The sequence below is a fragment of the Crinia signifera genome, chromosome 4, assembly GCF_055691185.1.
Source record: "Crinia signifera chromosome 4, ASM5569118v1, whole genome shotgun sequence".
NCBI classification, from domain to species: domain Eukaryota; kingdom Metazoa; phylum Chordata; class Amphibia; order Anura; family Myobatrachidae; genus Crinia; species Crinia signifera.
In genome coordinates this window covers 313,418,857-313,432,868 of record NC_139220.1, presented here as the reverse complement: position 1 = coordinate 313,432,868, position 14,012 = coordinate 313,418,857, and the positions used below count along the sequence as shown (strand labels likewise).

Genomic DNA, 14,012 nt, shown 5'->3' with positions numbered 1-14,012 from the left:
CCACTTATACCTTGTATGTCCCTCTGCCCCTGCCCCCACTTATATCTGGAATGCCCCTCTGCCCCCTATTATATATGCCCCGTGGGATTCCCCCCTGACCCCCACCTAACCCCACTCAGCCCTGGGATGCCCCCTGACCCCTGCTCCGTTCTCTGATCCAGCTCTCCCTATTACACATCCCCATGCCATGCTAACTGTCCCAGTGACCCAAGAGACACACGTGCCAGGCTTAATTCAGGCCAATGGTCATGTCACCAAACGGCAGTCCGCCAGGTGTCACTCAGACAAGGTTCAGGGAGGGCTGGCGTGTGTGTGGGTGGGGGGAGAGTGGGGGCTGGTGCACTGGGGACAGGGGCGTGTCCAGGGCTTTGAAGTGCCCGATGGGCGGGGTCAGGGACTGGGGATTTAAACCTAGTCCCAGCCTCGGCGAGCTCAGAGTGACTGATTGTAATATTACTGCTGTAGCTACAGTGTCTGCGGATATGCTGGACATGGAGTGTGCCGACACTTTCCCATCCCGCAAGGTAAGAGCTTCCCCCCTGCAGCCTATTTGCAGCTGGGGGTCTTCTCTATGTAGTAAGTAACTACACTACTACTGTTCTGGGTGTCTGTATGTAATATATTAATACAAGTCTTATATACTACATAGAACTACAATTATCTAAGTTTGCAATGTATCCCATGTGGCTGCGAAAGTGCACGAAGTGGGGAGCAGAACGTTTTGCTGAGATCGGTAACAACCGCAATTGTCCGGAACGCCGGAACGTCTCTGCAGCACACCCCGGAGCTTGGAGCGCTTGCTCTGAGTGGGAGCTCCCCGGGGTAAGGGTGCAATTGTGCAGCCAGACCAACCATGCTCCAATCTACTGAGTGAGGGTCCTGAATGGAACAGCTGGGGACTCTAATGGGACTATGCTTATGGGATTCTTACCCCCATAACCACCTGGGGTAAAACATAGCTTCCCCCTCTTGTTTTATGTATCAGGTGCAGTCTACCCCCCTGCTCTAGATATCCCCTTAGCAATACTTACACCCCGATCTCTTATTATTAAACTCTCTGTGTGTTGTCTCCTGTAAATTGCCCATGTCCGGTGCATCTTGATCATCACTGACTGGATAATCCCTATTATAAGAATATTGCAATATAATTGATACCATTTTGCAGAATGTGTATAATACACTATATGGGATACTTGTCCTTTGGGGATAGCATCAGATCTTCTGCCTTTGTGGTATATTTACAGCAATGGTGGCATTTGGTGGTAGCGATCGGATACTGGAATTATTCAGTGCCACAGATCGGGCATGTTATGAGGCATGCTTCATATATGACGCACATTATCGGACATGCTACATACTTTATGGGCGATGACTGTAAATCAGGATTTATTGCTACCTCATTGGCCACTAGCAAATGCCTTAATATATACATTTCCCCATAGTCTATACTAGAGAGCTTACAATCCATTGGCCAATTCCCTTTAAAACAGGGATAAGGAACCTTTGGCCTTCCAGCTGTTAAACTGCATATCCCAGCATGCCCGTTACAGTTCTAACATGGCAAAATTGAAGCAGGGCATGCTGGGATCTGTAGTTTAACAACAGCTGGAGAGCAAAAGGTTTCCCGTCCCTGCTTTAAAACATAGGCCATTATTCTGGTTCACTCGCAAATTCCTTCTCAAATGGACAAAACCATGTGCACTGCAGGGGGGGCAGTTGTAACATGTGCAGAGGGAGTTAAATTTGGGTGAGTTATTTTGTTTCTGTGCAGGGTAAATACTGGCTGCTTTATTTTTACACTGCAATATAGATCTCACTTTGAAGTAAAACCCCACCCAAATCTAACTCTCTCTGCACAAGTAACATCAACCCCACCTGCAGTGCACATGTTTTTGTCCATTTGAGAAGGAATTTGCCTTTGCGAGTGAACCAGAATAAGGGCCAGAGTCCTATTTAATTATCATGGCCGCAGTGCATGTTCCACCAAATCCCTTCTGCCTGTCTATAGCAGGACATTTTATTAGCATAAAGTGCTTTATATAAAAATATATATATTTATTAAATATTATTTTTGTTAGTTGAATATATTGTGGCAGTACCAGTTACCCCAATAACCGGCGGTAGAAAATCAATGCAAATAGGGGCCTAGCTTTGCCTACACTGTGTTTACCCTCTCTTGTACTTCTAACCCAAGGATTGGGAACCTTCGGCCCTCCAGATGTTGTTGAACTACACATCCCAGCATGCCCTGCAACAGTTTTAGTATTGCCATAGAGCAAAACTGTAGCAGAGCATGCTGGGATGTGCAGCTCAACAACAGCTGGAGGGCCGATGGTTTCCTGTCCCTGTTCTAACCGATTGATCGCATGAGACTGGACCAGGGATGGTGGAAGGTGTCCACATTGGTGACGTTCATTGATCTTTGTCGTCCCTAGATCTTAAAGCCGGTGGTGGAAAAGCAGAGAAGAGACCGGATTAACCAGAGCCTGGACGAAATGAGGGTCCTGCTTCTAAAGCTGACTGGAAATCAGGTTAGTATCGGGTGTCCCTGGAGTAGTAATACTCAGCACATACTCAGGACATGTTCAGCAGAGTGCTCGCAAAGATCCTAAGGCAACCTGTTGTTGAACTACAAGTCCCAGCACACTCTGGCCAGACCGACGCTGACACTTGTAGTCCCACAACGGCTTGGAGAACCGCAGGCTTCTCACATCTGCCTTGCAGACTAATATATTTACACAAAGAGGGGGGGGGGTTCATTTCATGAGTGGGTACACACTGTAAGATATACAGCAACACGCACCTAATCTAGCAATTACACTGGGAACAGGACATTGGGGTTCAATTTGAGAGGATCTATATCCCCTTTTTTAAAAACACTTTGTTTCTTCCTCTTTGCCTCCTTGGCAATTGTTTTTATATGTCGCAAATCTTAAAATAAACAATTAAAGGTTACATTTTATTAATTTGTCTTGTCCTAACAGTGCGTCGCGTACATAACAGTCTTTCTTCTCTTCCCTTGTTATTAATATATTTACACACCTTGCTGTGTGTTTGCCGGGAGAGTGGTGTTTGTTTATGAAGATTTTAGTAGGTTGCTCGCCTTCTGCTGCCATATTTCAGAGTCTCTACCCCATGTAGAAATTACAATGTTTTATTGACCAAACAAACTTTTAGCTGTAATGTCAGCTATGCGAAATACCATCAAATAGGGCAGTATTTCGGAACTAGGTTCCTCTTCCTGTATGGATGGCATCCGACTTCAGTAAACCGTGACCAATTACAAATAAGTGCAATATAAAAAGAGACAAGGGCGCCCTCTAGTGCAAACCAGGTGATATGTACATTCATGGTATAAGTGACTGGGCCATGTACCTAATGAGGGTTATTCAGATTGAATCGGTCCGACCGATCGCAACTGCACATTGGTTTCTATGGGCATGTGCAGCCGCTGTGTGCGAGTGCCCAGGCTGGGGGGGGGGGGGGGGGCATGGGGCAGCTGGAAATCGCTTATGGTTCAGATAAGCTGGTATTGTGAAACACTTAGGGGGGGGGTAATTCAGGCCCGCTCACTAGGCTGCGTATATTTGCTGCGAGCTCACAAGCGCCTGTACAGAGGAAAAATAATTTGATGGTTACTCGCCATTGAATGATTTTACCTCTGTTCGCAGTGAAAGTAAAAGCTAGGACTTACTATTAAGCTGCCCAGTCTTCTGCGAATTGGAGGCGGGCACTGATGTCATGTGACGTCATCCGACTGCCTGCCGCCGAGCAGGCAGGTTCGCTGGGGTCCGCCCACTATTTTTGTGGGCACGCACATGAAACACGGGGCGACCATGCAGGCACAGAGCAAAAAACATCGGGGGGCGGGGTTTAATTTGGACCTGTCTGAACCGGCCCCTTAATTCTACCCAAGTTATATTATATAAAACTCACTTATACCTCAAATATACACATTTACTAAGAAGTGATTTCTATTGAATATGGGATGTTTCCTATAGCAACCAATCATATTATGGTCCAAATTCTCTAAGCTTCAAAGTGATAAAATGGAGAGTGATATACAGCCAGCCAATCAGCTCCTGCCTGACATTTTTAAAACACAGTCTGTGACATGACAGGTAGGAGCTGATTGGCTGGCGTCACTGCTTCATTACCATGAGAACGCCCAGCGTTCTCATGGGAAAGCTCATGGAATGCTGGGCGTTCCCATATGGCAATGGGGCAGCCCGGCGCCCCCGCCCATCTCTGCCTCCCCCCCCCCCCCCCCACGCCGGCATGGGTGCGTGCACCCGGCGACCCGAAAGGTAAAGGGACACGGCGTGACCCATTTACACAGCCTGCTTTTTACCTCAGAAGATCTCAGCAAAAAAAAATGGCTGACGCTTCCATTCAATAATCACACAATAAGTAAAAGATGCCGGGCCAGATGCACTAATCTTCAAAAGTGATAAAATGGAGAGTGATAACTGACATTTTTCAAACACAATCTGTGACATGGCAGGTAGGAGCTGATTGGCTGGCTGTTTATCACTCTCCGTTTTCTCACTTTTAAAGCTTAGTGCATCTGGCCCACAATTTATTATTGTAATTTGGTCTAAATAAGTGTCAAGTCTACTGTTATTTTTGACATTTTTTATTTTAAAACCCAGTGGAGTTCTGACTAAGATCCACTTGTCCCATTGGGAGTATAGTACTATAAATAAGAGGACTATTATTACTCACAGTATTGGGTAATAGGGTACATATGTTACTCTTATGTAATTGTAATGTAGTCGGGGCTTTGAGACTACCAAATAAGAAAAAATATATACATGGCTTCCTCTCCCCGAGCTGTGTATCTATTGCACTGCTAGGCTGCTTCCTATTTCAGTCACAAAATGGCTGCCTTGCCTCCACAAAATGGCAGCCTTGTCTTTAAAGTGATTAAAATGGAGATCTGGGAAGGGAGATTTCTTGGACACCTGGGGCAGGGCATGCAGGGACTTGTAGTGTTGTCAGAGCTCAGACTGACATTTCGTAGGCCGCCGTTACTTCAATTACTATATTATTCTTGAAATGTGCCTCTTTTCTTCTATGTAGAAGCTTCGCAACCCTAAAATGGAGAAAGCTGAGATCTTGGAACTCGCCGTGATTTACGTCTGGAATGTGACCCGTGAGAAAGCGCACGGTATAAATCCCACCCATTAATGTGACTTTGTTCTCGTTTATATGCTCTGTTTATTTCTATAGCTATTTTGCATACTATTAATGATCTGATAATAATTTAATCTGAGGATAAATAATGTAAGTAAGTTTAATTTAACTTTCTCCAACAGGACTCAAGGCGCTTTACAGACATTAATAAACAATGCACATAATACAGAGGATATAGATAGTACAGTCACAGAAAAAAAACCCTTGAGCACACAGTAAGCCTAATGCAGGGTTGGTGCAGCATTTTGGATAATAGCTTCCATGGGTTGTGTACTTCACCCTGACAAGGTACCAGGTGCGGCAGCCATTTTAGGCGCTCTGCGTAGGATTACCCTGGGTGGAATAGATTACCCCTAACAGAAATGACCAAAAATAGGTGATTTCAATGTATACTCAGGTCTGTGTATTTTTCATCCCAACCACAAGTGCACCAGATGCGGCAGCCATGGTGGGTGCACTATGAAGGTTACACTGTAGGAGCCATACAAGGACCCAATGCAGATATGGGAAAGCAAATACTTGTGTAGTAGTATGATAAACCCTGCACAGAAACATCCACGTGATCCACATCCTGCCCGCAGAGATACTAGTGTTTATTTTAGCACCCGCTATCTTTGAAAACCCATGCAGTTCCTCTTCCCTGCCTGGGGTGTCGCTGTCTGCTGTGGTGTTTCTAGCACAGGTCTGGTTTGCATATCAGTGCTAATATACAGACCACATTGTACTAGAAGCACTACAGCAGCCAGCGACACCCCAGGCAGGGAAGAGGAACTGCATGGGTTTTCAAAGATAGCGGGTGCTAGAGTGAACACTCTATACCATCTGAGGCAACCAGCTTGGTGCACTGCATAGGTCAGTGATGGCAGGGTGTGCAATCTGCGGAGGTACACAATACAGGAAAAGCACATGGGGGGGGGGGGGAAAGACAACACACCTGACAACAGGGAAATGTTAGAAAAAAAATTAGGTGCAATTAATAGCGCTTTCAGAATGCTATCCTGGATCGGACCCAGGATTTTGATCCTGTGTCCGACTTTTTCACACTAGACCCAGGTCACACATTATACAGAGTGACCCAGGTGTAAATCTTTTTATAACCTGGGTTGAATTGCCCGGTGGTTCAACCCGGGTTTTCCAGTTTGGCGCTTTCACGCTGCATCTCAACCCAGCAACAACCCAGGTTATAAATGCGATTTAAAAACAATATTAGTGTCCTCTAATTGGATAGAAATGGACTATCATTTTCCATTAATAAGGTGAAATGTAAACGATTCATTTATTTTCTGGCAAAATAGCATTTCGATTCCTCTGGCTCTCTTTTCAGAATCAACTTTATTGGTTGATTCTGAAAAGAGAGCCAGAGGAATTGAAATGCTATTTGGCCAGAAAATAAATGAATCGTTTACATTTCACCTTATTAATGGAAAATGATAGTCCATTTTGCACTAACAAATAACTTTTTACAATGTTCCAAAATAAATACCTGTACAATGGGGAAGGGATGGGTATGAACACTGTTCCACTAATTAAGAGGTGTCGATCAAAACAACCAATTAGACTGTAGCTTCTATTTCTAGAATTGGTTAGAGAATGAGACTAGGCATCTGATTTGTTCTGGCCAGACATGCAGCGATGTCGCTGCCGGTGTCTGTTAATTTGCCACGGTGAAGGGCACATGCCTCAAAATTGGCTTCAATGCCAGATAATGATCCTACTAAAACTGGTTGGGTGGTTATCTTTGCATGGTCCTCTCCCAACTGACAGAAGTGGTCCATCTACAGCTTGCCACCCATTAGAATGATGATTCTTTAGGTCAACTCTGGAGTTATATTACTTGTGGAACAGTTTTCATGTATGATGATATAGCTACAGGCTGTGGGCCTCTGCTGGACTATGTTGGACTTGTCATCAGCTGGTTGAAGATGTATAGACTGTTTCCTGTGTACATGAGATTATTTATCTGATCTTCTGTTTCTTTTGTACCTCTTCCCTGTACACCAAAGGGGTGGCCTCTTATCACATAAGAGGTAGGTTATATCAGCCTAGCGAGGAAGGATTGGCCACTGAATGAGTGTGACAGAGATTGTCCCGTGTATTTCGACCTTGTGTGTATTAGTACAATTGTCCTGCATGAGTGACCATGTACAGAGTATAAATGACTAAGCGAAATGTCTTCTGTGATGGAATAAGTGTTTTTTTTTCCTGCCCCTCCCATCTCCACCCCCTGCGAAGACGCGTTTTTGCAGTCCTGAACAATGTCCTATCTCAGCACCATTTTACTTTTAAAACTTTCACCATCTGCCTCTCCCCCCAGATCCGCAAAGATGGGTGTCTCCGGCAGAAAAGTTATACCTTTCTGGCTTTAGAGACTGCTTAGACCGCACCGAGGATTTCATACAAGACATCAGTCCAGCCACCAAGGCCCGCTTCCTGGACGATCTGCAGAGCCACCTCCAACACAGGTTGCGTTTTCCAAAGCAGCTGAACCTTTGCGGCCAAGCTTCCAGGCAAGAGGAAGACTTGTCTTCCGAAGGACATGTTTCCCCGAACTCCAGTGTTGACATAAGCCCGTGCTCACCTACCAGCAGTGGTCCACCAAGCTGGTTATCTTCTAGCCCCAGAAATACTGGAGCTCATCCTATGGAGCATAATATTGCTCCTTCATCTGTGTGGAGGCCATGGCCATAGGTTGACAAAAGAATGACTGGTTGACTCCGTAAGACGGTGTGGAACCTAAGCATTATCTATGGACGTTCTAAGTGGACTATCTATGCTAGGGCTGTCTCAGGGCTAATAGCAGATCAGAGTTTTGGAAATTCTTGATTGAGCAGAGGTGTCCTCATTTGGTTAGTTGCTTTCGTAGTTTTAAGACTTCCAAAAATAGGTCCTGTTTCCAAAACTTTGATTTGCGTGTCTAGTTCTGTGCGGTGGTCATAGGCTATAGGTATTATAGAATTATAATAATATAATTGCCCTTTCTCACAGAATGTATGGGAGACTCCCAGAATATGGTGACTGCCTCCAGCCCTGCGGGCAGTTCTATTGGAAAGCAGCTTACCTATCTGCATGATTGGTGGGGACGTGGTGTGAGCACCGTAAACCTGCCCGCCTACTCTAAGATGACCCACCCAATGACACAATCTGCCTAGACTAATCACGCCCACCTATTTTCATACCTTCCAGAAACAGACCATGAAAAGTAGACAAGTATTATTATTATTATATAATGGGCATTATTTCATGGCCAACTGCAGTTCAAAAAAGAAGCCCTGTTTCGGGGGTTTTGGTGGGTTTTAAGCCTTTGAGTGCCAAGCAAATTTGTCAAAATAGGTGTGAAAATTGCCAAGCAAACATTCTTATCCAACATAATGACCTGTAATGTTACATTATATAGAAATATAATCTTTATTTAAATTTATATAACCAATGTGAGTGATGCTGGCATTTTTTTAGTGGATATTTTGTGCATCTCTCACAGATGTCGGCACTCAAAGGTTTAAAGAACAGCTGCAACTCGCTCCTAATAGATGCAGATGTTTTATGGCTTGAAGCAATACTTGGCCACAATTTTGCCAATTAATTGGGAAGGAACTGGTAACGTCGGTGTGGCAGAAGGCACATTTTGGCAAATGCTTCAGTGACGTCCCAATGAACTGAAAATTGTATACGGGGGCATTTTTTACGGCTGTCCCGGAAATCTTATGTTTTATTTATAAAAGTAGTGACTTATTACTTAGCGCTGTACGTTGATGGGGTCGGGATGCAAGCCAATAAACTAAAATGATGTGAAACATGGTAGAAGGGGCCCAAACCAAAAGAGCTAACAATCTAAAGTGATATTAGTCTGTTAAAAGTTTGACTTAAAGTCTTCATACTATACTGTAAGTTTTGTTTGAAAACCTACGTACACACGTCATGTCTATATATTTGTTTATATACAGTATCTGTATAAATTCCTCTGTATGTTGTGCATATATACTATAAACTCTTTTTTTAAGGCCTGCTCGCACCTCTCTGCTATTAATGTGCTGGTCAGATGCTGGTTTGAGGATCAAAACCACGTTAAAATAGGATAGAGAGTTCATTGAATTCTAAAATGAACGCTGTATTTAACATTTTAGTACAGTATACTGTATCGGTACTAGTTTTCATTCTAGCAACCGCTATCTCTGAAAACCCATGCAGTCCCTCTTCCCTGCCTGGGGTGTCTCTGTCTGCTGTGGTGTTTCTAGCACAGGTCTGGTTTGCATATCAGTGCTGATATACAGACCACACTGTGCTAGAAGCACTACAGCAGACAGCGACACCCCAGGCAGGGAAGAGGAACTGCATGGGTTTTCAAATATATAGCGGGTGCTAGAATGAACACTAGGTACTATACCAACGCGTTTCACAGCAGACATATGTGCGTACAGGTCATAAACCTCTTTTCTCTCTCTTTTATATTTCCCCCTTTCTATGTAAAAATTATGTTGCTGTTATACAGCATTTCTGTGAGTTTTGTTCTGGAATAAATATTTGAAAATGTTTTACCAGTCTCTGAGTGTGTATTTGTAATAATGCATCAATGTAATGGAGGCCTAGTAAGTGTGTGTGATTACACTTTATCTTATTTATAAGGTGCCACAGAGATATATATATATATATATATATATATATATATATATATATATATATATATATATATATATATATATATTATAAACTAAACATCGGCACTCGCCATTCCTAGTTTTGGGGTGCCCTTTGGTTTGTGACCACATTGTTTAAATAGAAATCACAGGGGCTCTGCCCCCACTAAATTAACTATCAATAATAAACAGTGGAGATTTAGTTCATGAATTGATCAATGCATTTAAGCCTGCAGCCCCCTTCACGGGACCCCACTTTTCTGCAGGTCCTAACACTATTACTCAAAATTATTACAATACACATAGCTATGACATTAATGTTTGATTCCAGGCATGCTATCTGGTCTAAAGCTCACAGCAGACTATGCTTTTTTAAAGGCAAGGAAATTACCAACATACCTGTTGCAAAGCACCTACGGAAATAAGCCATGAAAATTAGTTAAAACAGAGTGCATGAGAGAATGTGACCACAAATAGTTGTCACATTCTCTCATGCACCCTGTTTTAACCAATAGTGTAGGACCTGCACAAAAGTGGGGTCCCGTGAAAGGGGCTGCAGGCTTAAATGCACTGATCAATACATGAACTAAATCTCCACTGTTTATTATTGATATAACCTGTTCTCACTGCCGCAAAAACCCGGGTTTTTGCCAGGGCAAGTAGTAATTTCTCGTGTCCTGTCTCAGTGTGAATGGGTCTTTGTGAAATTCCCGGGTGTTATGCCCAGGGAATTACACACAGGTTTTTTGCAGGCTTTTCCCTGGGTAATACACGGGTGTGTGGCAGTGTGAACAAGATACTTTTTTAAACATCCAATCAAAGCTGCTCTTAGATGACACACACTTGATGGCAGGCATACCGGGGGAAGCAGTGTGAATGAGGCAGACACAGGAATTTCCCGGGTCTAAGGTGCAGTATGAATGGGGTCCCGGGGTTTTGCAGGGGCGGCAATGAGAACGCAGCATAAGTTAGTTTAGTGAGTGCAAAGCCCTTGTGATTTCTATATATATTTATTCCATTGCACTTTACAATAGGAGGCAAGGATACAACAAACAGGGTATTTCCAGACAGTCAAAAAGTAGGAGGGCCCTGCTCGCAAGCTTACAATGGGACCCTATATAAATTTCCTTAATACAGTGGTCAGGGAACTCGGTCCTCATTACCCCACACAGTGCATGTTTTGCTGGTAACCCAGCAGGTGCACAGGTGTACTAATTACTCAGACACATTTTATTAGGTCCCATGCACTGCGTGGGGTAATGAGGACCGAGTTCCCTGACCACTGCCTTAATATATATGTTTCCCCAATACAGGCCTCTTGGTGTGGGCTACTTGGCTAGCACATTAGATCTACAGGTGGGTACTAACTATTCCAGAGGATACCTTGAAAACTATAACTCCCAACATGTTCCTCTCCAGGAGGGACACAATGCCCTGCTTCTGGACTGTCTTCTTACTGCATGATTACCTTGATCTGTGTTGAACAGGATAATTGGTAAGAACGGTGCTTCAACACAGGTGATGGCAATCATAAATTAAGACAGAAGTGCAGAAACAGAGCAATGTGTCCCTCCTGGAGAGGGTCATGTTGGGACGTATGGAAAACATGCACTGCTAGGGTTCCTCGAGGAGCCTGTTTGAGAAACATATTTTCACGTTGCCTTTTGAATTATGACCGTCATTTACTATGGATTAGATCAGCGATCTGTATCGCAGAGAGCTCTCAGCCAATCAGAGGCCTCACATTCAGGTGGCTGCTAATAGGCTCTCTCCTTAAGAGGGTGACCCAGTGTTTTAAATAGTTTTTTAAAATTCTGCTGCCACTGCTGAGCGCTCCACTGCTACCTGCGTTCTGGCCCCCACTAAACCTAACCCGCCACCCACCACTCGCCGAACCAATCGCTGATTGTATTGCGATTCCGTAGATGTTCTGTGCCGCACATAATATTTATCTACTATAGATTTATTTATTTACAACTTCTTATATAGCGTAGCAGATTCCATTGCGCTTTACAATAGTAGATTGTAAGTTTGCGAGCAGGGCCCTCCTACCCTTTGACTGTCTGTAAATACCCTGTTTGTTGTATCACTGTCTCCTTTTGTAAAGTGTAACGGAATCTGCTGCGCTACATAACAAACTGTTAATAAATAATAATTAATCAACGAGATTTCGACTGGCGGGCCATCGCGTCGGGGGGTGCAATGTTAAATGCACCCCCACGCCACCCCCCACTATAAACGTGAACCCGACGCATGGCGAGCGGCGGCGGTACGCGTCCTACGACCTTTTCATACTCCCACTATCCACGTCGGCGTGGAGTTGATTTTATAAAGTGTGGCGAACCACCGAGCCCGAAGCGTGGCTTCACAGGTATTCGCGTCCCCTCGTGGGGCTCGCCACGCTTCGGGTTCACGTTTATAGTGGGGGGTGGCGTGAGGGTGCATTTAACATTGTAAGCACCCATTAGGGTACTTATACAATTTTTAATCGCATCGCATTGTATGCCATATACAATGTCATACAATTTTAACATTGTATGACATTGTACAACATCGCGCGATATCGCATCGCGATGGGCGCCGTGATAATACACAAGTACCCAGTACTTTATCACTCTCCATTTTTTTCACTATCCAAGCTTGGTACATCTGGCCCACCTGACATTGCATGATGTACTCCCAGTAATGCAGAGACTGGTGTGAATGAAAGCACATGCACATATTTTTTAGTAAAGCAAAGTATATATGTAACAGTATTACATGCATGAAAGAATAATGCAAGTTATCCTATATAATAAAAGGTTAACGCTGCTCCTCACCTCTATGAGAGTGGGGGGAATTCAATTGGCCGCTAGATTTCATTTGATGGAATCAATTCAAGTGGTTCCCTGTTCAGGGTGCGCACAGCCACAGGCACTGACATTACGGTTATGTCATTTCATCATTTTCACGGGATGGGAACTGTTAACAAACTAGTTTAGCGCATACTTGTTGACTTCTTGATGGAAGACGAAGGCCAGTCATTTATAACGGTGTGGTATAGAAGATATACAGGTCGACATGGAAATAGTCAGCACGTTTTTGTTTTTTTTTAACATAACTATATAACCCAGCATGCCCTGACACAGTTCTGCTATTAGGGCATACTGAGACGTGTAGTTCCACACAACTAGAGGGCAGCCTATTAAATAACCTTGCCATTAACAATATTATTACCAACTACTGATCTCTGTTGAGAAAAAGAAGTTTAAGCAGGTAGGTAGCGTGGCCGAGCGGTCTAAGGCGCTGGATTAAGGCTCCAGTCTCTTCGGAGGCGTGGGTTCAAATCCCACCGCTGCCAGAATTTTTTTTCCCCCGAATATCGTTTTTGTAGAAATGTAATCTTAAATTGCTTTGACAACCTGGGTTTTGACCTTAATATGTCAGCCGCGTATCACGCAAAGTAGACCGGTCTTCACGTAAACCACAATTATTAATAAATAAAATGTCACCTTACACAGATTTTATTGCTTTTCCGGGGAGTCTTAATAGTGGACTCCTTAAATCTTGCAGTATCGTGACAAGGAACACAGGCCTGTAGTTATAAGTCTCCAGGTTTAAAAAGAAGGTGATATCATTGGCTAGACTTCCAGAGGCGGACTGTAAATGTAATTACCATAATTCTTTTGCATGTAACTGGAGGAACGGGGTTGATGGGGCAAAAGCGACTCTGGTGGGACTCGAACCCACAACCTTTGAATTACCACACCAGCTAGAAGTCCAATGCACTATCCATTGCGCCACAGAGCCCTTGTGTTGGCAATGGCCTGTGTGTCCTACAAGACCGGTTCAAATCCTGTCTGTGGCATGTCTAAAATTTCATAATTGTATTTCCTCTTGTATCTGAAATCAGACTGTAATTGTAATATATACACAGGTATGGGTCATTGGGTCAACACACTGAAGGTCAACAAAAGTTTTTCACTTTTTTTGTCCCGAATGTCGACATGGACACTTTTAAAGTGTACCACTTCCCCTCTCCATGCTTCGGCCATGATGCTTTGCTGCACTTGGCGCACTAATTTATTCTCCCACCACGATGTACTGGATGGTAGGGCATGAAATACCGCCTGTCGGCACATGTCGGCTCAAAAAGAATGTGAAAAACTCATGTCGACCTTTTGCCTGCCGACCTAGCCATTGACA

General features: G+C 43.9%; 1 protein-coding gene and 2 non-coding genes across 3 annotated transcripts; 2 read left to right on the top strand and 1 right to left on the bottom strand.

Annotated features, from left to right (window-relative positions):
* The first annotated feature begins 389 nt into the window (after window positions 1-389).
* Window positions 390-9,474, top strand: HES7 (hes family bHLH transcription factor 7). The gene is made up of 4 exons (XM_083185518.1): window positions 390-524; window positions 2,436-2,531; window positions 5,083-5,170; window positions 7,511-9,474. The coding sequence occupies exons 1-4, from the start codon at window positions 483-485 to the stop codon at window positions 7,882-7,884; spliced, it is 600 nt and encodes a 199-aa protein (XP_083041644.1). The 5' UTR covers window positions 390-482; the 3' UTR covers window positions 7,885-9,474.
* A 3,611-nt stretch (window positions 9,475-13,085) lies between these two features.
* Window positions 13,086-13,167, top strand: TRNAL-AAG (transfer RNA leucine (anticodon AAG)). Its single transcript has one exon. It is a non-coding gene; the product is annotated as a tRNA-Leu (tRNA).
* Window positions 13,168-13,531: 364 nt separating this feature from the next.
* TRNAR-UCU (transfer RNA arginine (anticodon UCU)) lies at window positions 13,532-13,616 on the bottom strand. Its single transcript is given in 2 exon segments — window positions 13,532-13,567; window positions 13,580-13,616. It is a non-coding gene; the product is annotated as a tRNA-Arg (tRNA).
* Window positions 13,617-14,012: the final 396 nt, after the last annotated feature.